At 46.7% G+C, this 11609-nt stretch overlaps 1 protein-coding gene across 4 annotated transcripts in view; it reads left to right on the plus strand.

Annotated features, from left to right (window-relative positions):
- Nucleotides 1-11219, plus strand: part of LOC149307310 (zinc finger protein 609-like) — an 87992-nt gene extending 76773 nt beyond the window's left edge. For 2 of the 4 annotated variants that reach the window (XM_089538867.1, XM_089538868.1), the window contains exons 4-10: nt 512-599; nt 1908-4278; nt 6173-6539; nt 7459-7634; nt 7970-8183; nt 8619-8697; nt 9633-11219. In XM_089538867.1, the coding sequence (XP_089394993.1) occupies nt 512-599; nt 1908-4278; nt 6173-6539; nt 7459-7634; nt 7970-8183; nt 8619-8692 (3290 nt within the window). In that variant the 3' untranslated portion in view covers nt 8693-8697; nt 9633-11219. The remainder of the gene's footprint in view (nt 1-511; nt 600-1907; nt 4279-6172; nt 6540-7458; nt 7635-7969; nt 8184-8618; nt 8698-9632) is intronic. The other 2 variants (XM_089538869.1, XM_089538870.1) reach the window with 2 other exon arrangements.
- The last annotated feature ends 390 nt before the right edge of the window (nt 11220-11609 follow it).

Below are 11609 nucleotides of genomic sequence, written 5' to 3' on the forward strand. Positions count from 1 at the left end.
ACTATCAACAAAGTGACTCCTATTCACCAGTAATAGAGCTGCTTTTTTATCACAGATTTGGTCCAAAAACAAAGACACAGAAGTATTGGGAAAGTGAAGATTGGACAAGGACCAAGAGGAAATTGCTTGCTATATCTATGAACCCCACTCCCCAAGAGTACTGTCTTCCTTGTTAATATTGCTAATGTGCAACATTTAAAATTAGAATGGTGCATTCAGCAAACATATTATTATCTGTAGTATCCAAGGATGCTGCTGAGACTTTTTTTCCTCCACTTCCTCTTTTTTGAATGTGGCCCTGATGACTGCTGAAGCTGGCATTTGGTGTGCAGTTAGTAGACGTGGGGTTTCAGTTTCTTAATGGCCAAAGATACAGAGCCAAAAGCAAACACTATCTGACCTCAGGCTTGAGTCCTACTTGTTGTCTCATGATTATGACTGAAACAATTATAAAGTGATTCTCTACCCTGAAAAGGCTGATCATTCACACTTCTCTCTCTTGCTCCCACAGGTATGCTGGTGGTGAATGTCACCTGGCGGAATAAGACTTATGTGGGCACACTCCTGGACTGCACACAGCATGACTGGGCGCCACCAAGGTAAAGAACAAGGCAGAGAGCTATCTTGCAAAACACCTACTCTCATTCATTACTTGCATGCCCCATAGGATTCCAGTGGACATGGTGGCAATCATATGGCTTTCCATATGTTGTTTGACAATAATCCCTAGCATCTGTGCTGGCCATGGCTGATGGTTGTTGCAGCCCAGCAATAACAGGAGTGATGCACTTTGCCCACTCTTGCACTGCAAGCCAAACATCATTCCAAGTGGCACAATAGAGTTGCTGGCTTTTGTGTTGTCTTTCCTGCATAGTAGATATTTTGTTCCAATGTGAGATGAGTACTAAAGCAATTGCTCTGCTAGGCAGGAAGGATAGGTCTGGTTTACATCTGGAGCTGCCTTCCTAATCTGACTGTTCAGGAGTTGTAATTCTTGAGGTGAAGCACACAATTTGTAGGCAGCTTGCCAAGCTCCATGCTGACTGCTGGTCCTCATCTTTGCCATAGGAAAATGGAGTACAGTACAGTTACTATGTCTGTGCTCCCCTGTTGAACTGCCTTCTTTAGGGTAGGGGACACCAGCTAGTGTGAATGTGCCACTTTTGTTTAGTTGCTTTCACCGTGTTTGTCTTTGAAATGCTTGCATCCCTGAATACTAGAAATAGACAGCAGAGCTGGAAGTTTCAGGATTCTAACTAGGGCCCGTTCCGCACGGGCATAAAGTACGTCCCCAGGACATACTAGAGTTAGGAAAGGGCGTCCATTGCGGACGCCCCTAACCCTAGTATGTCCTGGGGGCGTACAAAATGGCGGCACCCGTTCTAAACAGGCGCCGCCATCTTGACGTCACGGATGTCTAGCGTCCGCACATTGTGTGGCGGAAGTGACATCGCGATTGCGCGACTAGCGACTCGCGGTGCCACTTCCAGGGCGCAAAAAGAAGCCGCTTTTGTGGCTTCTTTTTGTTGCGTCTGGGAACTGCGCAGTTTGTCTGCTGCGGTTCCCGAATGCAGCAACCGGCAGCACCGGCAGAGCTCCCATTTTGGGCACTCCGTAACGCACCTAGGTTCCCTCAGTTGTTAAAAAAAGAACATTAAGGACTATGTAGTCTTTCTGTTCCTGAACGCGTCTACCAGCCTACTATCTGCTTGCCTACATAGGCAGGTCTGACCAGTGGCATATATAGTAGCCTTGTGGGCAAGTGCAGGAAACTTGTGCTAGAGGCCCTAGCATTCTCTCAGCCACCCTTTGCTAGCTTTGCAGGCAGCATCCAGGAGAGGGCCAGTTACAAAGAAGGGATGGCATGAAGGCTGATTGTCTATAAGTCCTGCTGTGTTACCTTCTAGGTTTTGTGATTCTCCCACCAGTGACCTGGAGATGCGAAATGGTCGAGGGAGAGGGAAGCGCATGCGGCCCAACAGCAACCCCCCAGTGAATGAAAACACAGCAGCCTCAGACAGCAAAGGGACCAGCAACAGTAGCAAGACAAGGGCAGGGGCCAACAGCAAAGGACGCCGAGGCAGCCAGAACTCATCGGAGCATCGCCTTCCACCCAGTGGCACTTCTGAGGATGTCAAGGCCAGCCCTTCATCTGTGACCAAGCGGAAAAGCAAGCCCCTCTCTGACATGGAAGTGAATTCTAGCTCTGAGGATTCCAAGGGAAGCAAACGCGTCCGTACTAACTCCATGGGCTCAGCTGCTGCACCTTTGGTGGCAGCAGCGGCAGCAGCAGCAGCAGCAGCCTCAACGACAGTCAAAGTGGAACCTGCCATTCTGGATAGAAACTGCCCCTCCCCCATACTCATTGATTGCCCCCATCCCAACTGTAGCAAAAAGTACAAGCACATTAATGGACTCAAGTATCACCAGGCTCATGCACATACCGATGATGACAGCAAACCTGAGGCTGATGGAGATAGTGAGTATGGTGAGGAGTCATCTCTTCCAGCTGATCTGGGCAGCTGCAATGGTGCTTCTAGTAGCCAGAAAGGTTCTCTATCTCCAGCTCGATCAACTACCCCCAAAATACGGCTAATAGAACCACACAGTCCCTCACCATCAAGCAAGTTCAACCCCAAAGCTACTTGTAAGAAGAAGCTGGGTGGCGAAGGGGACCCAGACTCTGGTGCTCTGTCGAATGATGGCTCTGATGGCCCTTCGATAGCTGATGAGACAAGCAATGATGGCTTTGACTCAATGGAGAAGAGGAGCAGTGACAAGGAGAAAGCCAAAAAGCCTGTCAGTATCAAGCCTGAGAAGGTATCTTCAAAGAGCATCAAGTCTGCTCGACCCATAGCTCCAGCTATACCACCTCAGATCTACACCTTTCAGACAGCCACATTCACTGCTACCAGCCCTGTCTCCTCCACAGGCCTCACCACCACAGTTGTTCAGGCCATGCCCAACAGTCCCCAGCTGAAGCCCATTCAACCCAAGCCAACTGTAATGGGAGAGCCCTTCACAGTTAGCCCAACACTTACTCCTGTCAAGGACAAGAAGAAGAAGGACAAGAAGAAGAAAGAGTCCAAGGAAATGGAGAGCCCCCTGACTCCTGGAAAAATATGTCGAGCTGAGGAAGGCAAGAGCCCCTTCCGAGGTGAGCCCAGTGACATTGGGGCTAAAGGGGAGGGACTTTTGAATGGCTCCTCTGACCCCCACCAGAGCCGTCTTGCCAGCATCAAAGCAGAGGCAGATAAGATCTACAGTTTTACCGACAATGCCCCAAGCCCATCCATTGGAGGTGCCAGCCGACTAGACAGTGCAGCACCCACACAGCCCTTGACTCCACTTCATGTTGTCACCCAAAATGGTGCAGAAGCTAGTTCTGTGAAAACCAATAGCCCTGCCTATTCTGACATCTCAGATGCAGGGGAGGATGGAGAGGGTAAACTAGATAGCATGAAAGCAAAGGACCCTGAGCAGCTTGCTAAGGAAGGAGCCAAAAAGGCCCTTTTTTCCTCTCAGCCCCAAAACAAAGAGTCTCCTTATTATCAAGGTTTTGAGGCTTACTACTCACCAGGCTATGCACAGTCAAGTCCAGGCCCAATAAATCCCAACAGTCAAGCCTCAGTTGATGGCCAGGCTCTGAAACTAAAGAAAGATGAAGAGCCACCAAGCCCAGAGGTGAAGGTGAAGAATGAGGCTTGTGAGGAGAAGAAGGCAGAGCTTGGCCCCTCCAGCCAGCAGCCTTCTGTCATCCAGCAGAGATCCAACATGTACATGCAGTCTCTCTACTATAACCAGTATGCCTATGTGCCTCCTTATGGGTACAGTGAGCAAGGGTATCATGCCCACCTGCTAAGCACTAACCCAACATACCGACAGCAGTATGAAGATCAGCAAAAGCAGCGTCAGGCCCTGGAGCAACAGCAGCGTGGAATGGACAAGAAAGTGGAGCTGGGCTTGAAGGAGCGAGAAGTAGCACTCAAGGAGGATTGGAAGCAGAAGCCATCACTCCCACCTACTCTGACTAAAGCACCCAGTCTGACTGACTTAGTCAAATCTGGACTCAGCAAAGCCAAGGATCAGGGAGGTGATCTGGCCAAGTCTGTCATTATTCCTAAGTTGGAGGATTCTTCAAAGCTCCAAGGACAGGCTGCAGAAGGCCTCAAAGGAAAGCTAAATGAAAGCCATCTTAGCAAAGAAACAGCAGAGTCAAAGTCTGGTTTGGACTGTGGCCGGCAGGCTGAAGTGGATCCAGTACTCTGGTACAGACAGGTAAATGGGAAGGGACATACTTGGGTTGTTGAGATGGGGAAAGCAACGGCTAAGGTGGCAAGCACACCCTGACTTTTCTTGGTTCTAGAAAGTGGTGGTTTGGTCCTAGGCAAAATATATTGTTTGCAATAGATGGTGTGGTTGGGGCAGAGTACTTTACTTCTTGGTCCTCTTTCAGATCCCAGCTTTCTGGATTTTGAAATGTTTGCCTAAACCCTAAGTGAACATATGCAGCAATTGCATATGTGTAGTCTACAACTTAAGTACTTCACAACTGACAGTGTTTAGTACTTATTTTTCCTCATTGTTATGTAGGCTTAGGCCTGTGCCATGAACTGAGCTTCACAGCTGCAGTCCCATGAATTAATACAGGGAATTGTGACCACTGAAACTAGATTTCCTTTCTGGATTCAAAGGTATTTTGGGAGATACAATGTTCATGTTCTCAGGACCAGGGCAATCCTTATGAAGAGGACAGGTTTACAGAATGTTTCCAGGAGAGCAGCCTACAGCTCACCCATTGAATACATCAGAATAAATGTTTAGGGAGCGTTGTGTGAACTAATGACTAAACCATTTTATCTAAACTTGCCCCACTTGGATAATGAAAAATCAGAGGGTTGTGACAGACTCCTGGAAAGTAGAATTCCATTCTCAGTGAACGTTAATCAGTGGATTCAGCACTGCTGTTCTGTGTGGTCTGTCTAAATTATACTGAAGTCCTGGTACCACATTCTGTGGAGTGGAAGAGGTTTTGTAGGATCTCTGACTATGCTAGCCCTGTATGCTTCCATGCTTCTGTATTGATATATGATGTTTAGGAAACTTGGAAAGCAATAACCAAATTGCCTCTGTCAGTCATTTTTGTGAGCTACAAGAGGCTATCCAGTGGAAGATTCTGTGATGAAGGGAATGTGGGCTAAAGCAGCCCAGATGAAAAAGTGCCTGACATCTTGTAATGAAATGGTGGAATGTAACTTTCCATCAACATTCTTACTGCTTCAAGATGTTGCACTATTTCATCCAGTGCTTGCCTTGTGGAACAACATCTCAGAGACTTGTGGGCACAATTGCTCCCAAGGATGTTCTGGTTGCTCTTGCATATCCAGATATGAAAGAGCAGCTCTTGCTTCCATTATGAGTCTGGGTGCTCTTGATCCACTGGTGCTCAACAGTACCTAGATCACAGTTGCACCATCTCTTCTGCACTTGGGAGGAACTTGGGAGGAGGTACTGAATGCCCCAACATCCAATAAAGTCCATATGTTGGTATAACCATGGGTTAGGCTGGCATATGCCACAACAACATGCTATCCAGTCTATGAGTTCCTGTTCTTAATTTCTGTCTCCTGTTTTGTCTTTGGGGACCTCTGTTTATTGTTATACCCAGACTAGGAGCTGAACAATTGTGTGCCAAAAGGAAGTTAGTTGGGGGTTACATTGCCAGTGTAGGATGAGTTGATTTTGTGCAAAAGCAGCTGTAAAGATGGAGAATCCTTGTATCTGGGAGAACTGCAGCTGGGAAGTAGCAGGGACTATAAATGTGAAGCATTTCTTTTCTTTCTGTCAAGAGTTTTAAAAACTGTGCTGTCTTGTTAGGAATGGCTTGGGTAGTATTGGTTTCTGTATAGAAATTAGTAGGGTGGGGAAAAGGCACAGAGTGCACAATAACACAACAGAAGGGTACACGTGGAGTGTAGAAATCTAGCTGTTTGTGTGATGAAGTTGTGGTGGATGTTCTCTGTGCATTTTTCTTATTTCTCCTTCCTTAATTAACTCACAAGGAGTTTCTTTTTAAAATAACCAGACCTGATATTTTCAGGACTTCAAAAATTGTCAACAATTATGCTGTACATCTTTTAAACAACTATTTTGACTATATATCTTGCTTTAGGAGACAGAGCCCCGAATGTGGACCTATGTGTACCCTGCTAAATACTCTGACATCAAAACAGAAGATGAGCGGTGGAAAGAAGAGAGGGATCGGAAGTTAAAGGAAGAAAGGAGTCGCAGTAAAGAATCTCTTGCTAAGGAGGATGGGAAGGAGAGTACAAGTTCTGACTGCAAAGTGCCCTCCAGTGAAGAGTCACGTTTACTGGGGAAGGAGCCCAGACCTAGCAGCCACGTGCCAGTGTCCTCACCCCTCAGTCAACATCAGTCCTACATCCCTTACATGCATGGCTACTCCTATAGCCAGTCGTATGACCCTAACCATCCCAGCTACCGTGGCATGCCCACTGTCATGATGCAGAACTACCCAGGTATGGGGGCTTGAAGTACATTATGAGTTTAAAGGGTGAAGTCTTGATTTGCTTCATAGGGAAACTTTTTTTTCCTCCTTGGAACAACATAGGAATTGTGACTTATGCAATAGCTGGAAGCCCAGGCGGATCCTTCAGGTAGAGTGTAGTGACTATCAAGATGGAAAAAATTGAGATGTACAGTTACTCATGGAACTCACGGGGGGGGGGGGGTCTGTTCTGGACCTCTCTGTGAGTTCCAAAACTTGCACATGTTCAAGCCCCATAGGCTTAAATGGGGTGCGTGCATGCGGGGGGGGGGGGGGATTGAGGTTAATGGCAGTTACCCCTCTGTGGCTTTTCAAGTCCGCAAATTTCAAGTCCGCAGACTTGGAGGGGCGACTGTATACTAAAAGGTATGTATGGATTGTAGGACTGGTGCCTGGAAAAGTTACTTTTTTGGGAATACAGCTCTCAGGAGCATGGCCAGGATTGTGGAATTTCTATTCCAAAAAAGTAATTGTCTGTTTTGGTTTGGAATTCTGGGAATTATAGTCCGAAGAAGCAATTTTTCCAGACTCTGAATGTAGGTAATGATCAGATAGGAAATGCTAATAGGCAAGAAATATGCGAGGCATCAGTACCTTTCCTGAAACTTTGACAGCTTTACAGAATCCTTTGGGTTTCTGAACCTTCAGCAGATAAATATTTAAACAAAAAATGATAGCTAGGATTTTAAAAAAAATTACCTTGGGATGGGATAAATTTTCCAGAGCTTTAATGTATGTGTGTGGTATGCACAACCCTGTTCTAAACCTACCCCTCCACCAAGTCTTTGGATCAATCCTTTCAGTTCCTCCTCACCCCTTCCCTTTTGAGGATTTGTGATGATCTCTTTTGTTGGAAAAAGTGGGGGTCCTGACTGGCATCTCCTCCACAGGTTCTTACCTACCCTCCAGTTACTCCTTCTCCCCATACGGCAGCAAATCCTCAGGAAATGAGGAGAGTGAGAAATCCCGAGCCAGCCCTAGCATTGGTTGCAAATCTAGTTCTGAATCCAAGGCCCTGGACATCTTGCAGCAGCACGCCAGCCACTACAAGAGCAAGTCCCCAACGGTGAGTGGTGAGCTGGAAGAAGGAATACACACACACACACACACACTATTGTTGGTGATAGTGACCTATCGGTTGTAAACCTTGTGCTTTCTAAGATGGTTTTGGAACCTAGCATTTAGGTATTTGTGCTGTCCTTAGCACAAATTCCCTTGCTGCTTCTTACTGGGAGGGAGGGGAGGATGTTATATGTAAAAAGACTGTAGGGGAAAAAATCTCTTACCAACTTGTAGAGAAGATATTCAAGAGTGGCTTGGCTACTCTTGTAGGTAGATGATTTGTTCACCCCCCTTGCAAATCCACACCTCGGTGTGTCTGTCTGTCTGGTTATTTTACAGATAGGTGAAAAGGCCTCTCAAGAGCGCAGTGGCTGTGGGGTGGGAGGAAGCAGTGCAGGCTGCAGCGGTGTAGGGGGACCCAGTGGTGCTGAGAGAAGCGTTGACCGGCCCCGCTCCTCTCCTTCACAGCGTCTGATGTCCACACATCACCATCATCATCACCTGGGCTACTCACTGTTACCGACTGCCCAGTACAACCTGCCCTATGCAACAGGTGAGAGCAGACAGACCATTTGGTGGCATTTTTAAAGGAAGGGGTGGGAGGAATCCATGGTCACAAGAATTGTTGGGTGTTTTGTATCTGAGGCCATGCCAAAACTGGATGGCTTTTGCATCTGTCACTCAAACTTTCACAAATGTCCTTCTGCTGCCTTACCCAGCCTTTAAGACTTCCCTGTGATGCTCTGTGCAATGGCCCCATAATAAATTGGAGGCTAGTATTGTGCTGGAAGTTGCTTTAGTATCTTTGTTTTCTTTTTTTTAATTTTATTAGTTAAATAAAACATGCAAAACATACAAAGCAGCACAAATATCATAAAAAAGAAGAAAAGAAAATAAAACTTAAGAAGAGGAAGTGCAGCTAAACCAACAAGTGTATCTGTTGTTTTCTGTTGACTCCATTGTGCACTGTAATTCTGTTTCCCTGCAGGTCTTTCATCCACAGCCATTGTTGCCAGTCAGCAAGGCTCTGCTCCTTCATTATATCCCCCGCCCAGGAGGTGAAAATGGTAAGGATGCTTCCTGTGCCCCTGGTGTGTGATCTTGGAAGCTAGGCAGGGTCAGCTCTGGTTAGTAATCAGATGGGAGGCCGCCAACAAGTAGCAGGTGTTGTAGGCTATATTTCAGACAAAGGAACTTGCAAATCACCTCTTGAGTATTCCTTCCCTAAGAAAACCCTATGAAAAATTCATGGGATCACCGTAAGTCGATAGGTGACGTGAAGGCACAGAAACAATTAGAAAGATTGTTAATATAGGCGCAGAACAGATGGGCCAAATGAAACGGCTTCTAGCTGCTTTGGAGGCGTGGTGTTCAAATGATGCATGCCCCCAAAGCTGCCTGAAGCTATGCCAAAGCTGCTCTCCAGTCCTTTGGACTGGAGCAAAAAGGAGGTGGAATAGTCCAGCTCCTGGCGGTGGGGGCTGGGTCCTGTGGTTGTGGTCACTTTGGGAGTGGGCTGTGAAGTTGGCAAGGTCCTGAGCAGCTTGCAGACGGAGCAGACTTGGGTCACACTCACACCTGTCTGCTCGGGCACATGAAGTACTATTGCTGTAACAGGAATCTCCTTGCAGCAAAAGTATTGAGCCAAGCAAAATGTGGGTTACATGCACTCCTAATCAAGGGCCTTCATTCTTGCAGTTTCATTCCAGTCCCCTTTCTATCTGGCCTTATTTTAGTTACAGCCTACAGCTAGATTTATGTCCAGTTAGTTATAGCCCAGTACTGCAAATATCCAAGTTGTGAAATAGCTATGAGAATTACATGATCTGTAGATGTTGTCTCTTTGCTAGAGATACCTGCTACCTAGAACCTTCCAACTACCTGCCTCTCCCAATCAGGGATGAAAAGTTTACTGGTTGAATTCCTGTTTTTGTTGCTCTATCCCCACCCTGTGGCTGAATCTCAGACTGCTGGCACTATGTTGTGTTTCTCTTTCCAACAGGACATGATGTGATGGATAACCTAGGCTATACCAAGCCATGTGACTGGCTCACATGAGGAAGCATTGGAAATTGCATTAGACATCAGTTGAATGGTGTTGATTGTTCTGCGTGATGATCCTGCCATAATGTGAGGCAGACTCTGCCCCCTTCCCTGTTGAACCCAAGCTGAGCCCCCCCTCCCCCCATGTGTGAGTTGTGGAGCTAGAACTTGCAGAAGTATTTATTCACCTGACTTGGGGTTGACGGGCTGATATCCAGAACTCCTCTGGAACAGGGATTTTGTGGTGGCAAGCCAAGTGGTGTGGCATCACAGGATACTTGGAATACTGGGAAGGGAAGGCACGCCCTGGACTGTATCCATGACTCTCTTGTTCCTGAACTGCAACCAAGACAGCTACCTTCAGGGCTGGCTGAAGTTGAAGAGAAGATCCAGATTGTGTATTTTTACTAGTGATAAATGTTTCCTTGGCACAAAGGGGTAGGCAGGCTCCAGCAAAGACCACGAAAGAAATGATTCTGCTGCTTCTGCTGGCCTGAGAAATGGGAAGTTGGGGGCATGGGGTAAAGAAGCATAGCTTGCAACAGACACAAGCCAGTTATGTGCTCCACTGTCAAGAACAATACTGAAATCTTTTATAGCACTTTGCCTCTAGGACTGTGGCTCCCTCATGCACCCTGAAAAGCCCTTTGTTCCACTGGCTGGGTTTTGTTTTTTTTTTTAGCATCTCTCCCTGCTGGCAGGACTTGTGTGTTGCAAGCAGCAGATGCTGCTTTGCTCTATAGCACAAAATATGCATTCAGTTCTGCATCAAACGGGGCATTTTAGCAGGCAGGTCCTGCTGCTGTTGGGATGGGTTTCCACTGCTGCCTAGTCATCTTGCCTCACTCAGCTGGGAGACTGCTGACTGCCTGTCTTCCCCAATCCCTTCCCTCTCTTAATACAATTTCTTGTTTCCACAAGAAGAGAGTGTGCAGATGGGGCTGGATGCATTTCAGGCATGCAGTTCTTCATTCTCTACAGTTGCAAGACCATCCTTTCCCAGCAGGGAGTGAACAGGTGGATGCTGGGACTGTGAGATTTAAGAGTGGGTGCTGTTGATCTTGCTGAGATGAAGAAAGTAGTCCTAGTAATTAAGTGGCTGCTCACTCATAAAAACTCATAAAGATGTAAGGTTTACTAACATTGGTCTGAGGCAGTGAAGGATTGATCTGTGGCCAAATGCCCCATGGGCTTTGAGACTTGACTAATTCCAGTGGGGAGGAAATGCATTCCCCAGCATCATGGGTTGATGGTCTGAATTCCTCACCCCCAAGCCCTTGCCAGTGTTCCTCCTGAATCTTCCAGTTGGAACTCTGCCTATTTTCATGGGGATTTCCTTCCTCTTTCATGCAGGGTAGTCACCTCTTAATAGCAGTCAAAGGAGGTCTTTTTTGCCCTATTTAGCCAAATGATAAGGAGTGGGTGCTGTATTTCTGCCCCAACAATGCAAGTCTCCAGCTCTCTTTCTGTTCCTGTCTGTATGTTGTGTGAGGCCACCCTCTGCCTCTTGGATTTTGTATATACTGTAAAAAGGAATTGTTTGAAACTTCTTGTTGTTGTTTCTTTCTCACCCCTGGGGTCTCATATATATCCATACAAGTAAAAAACATTTTCTTTTATAACCAGTTTTGGGATGGGAAAGACAGGTTTCTTGGGTCTTAATTTGACTGCTGTCCTCTCACTATTTTAAACCACATGGTGATTTGACTCCAGGAAGGAAGGGTGCTGCATTGACATGTCTCCCTGAGCTCTCTGCGTAGAGGAGCTGCCTTTAGCAATCTAGCAAGGAACTGCATGGGAAGAAACAGCATTTTCAAGTTGTAGAAGCTGTGTCGAAGGGGATTACTTTAAAAAAAGAAATGGATGTGTTTAAAGACCCAGGCACGTAATGGCAAGGTTTCCTCCACTCCGGCAGCAAGGTGAGATAAGGGACCAG

This window comes from Sceloporus occidentalis, unplaced genomic scaffold (assembly GCF_023333645.1).
Source record: "Sceloporus occidentalis isolate IW3139 unplaced genomic scaffold, rSceOcc1.0.p SCAF_9, whole genome shotgun sequence".
Taxonomy (NCBI): Eukaryota; Metazoa; Chordata; class Lepidosauria; order Squamata; family Phrynosomatidae; genus Sceloporus; species Sceloporus occidentalis.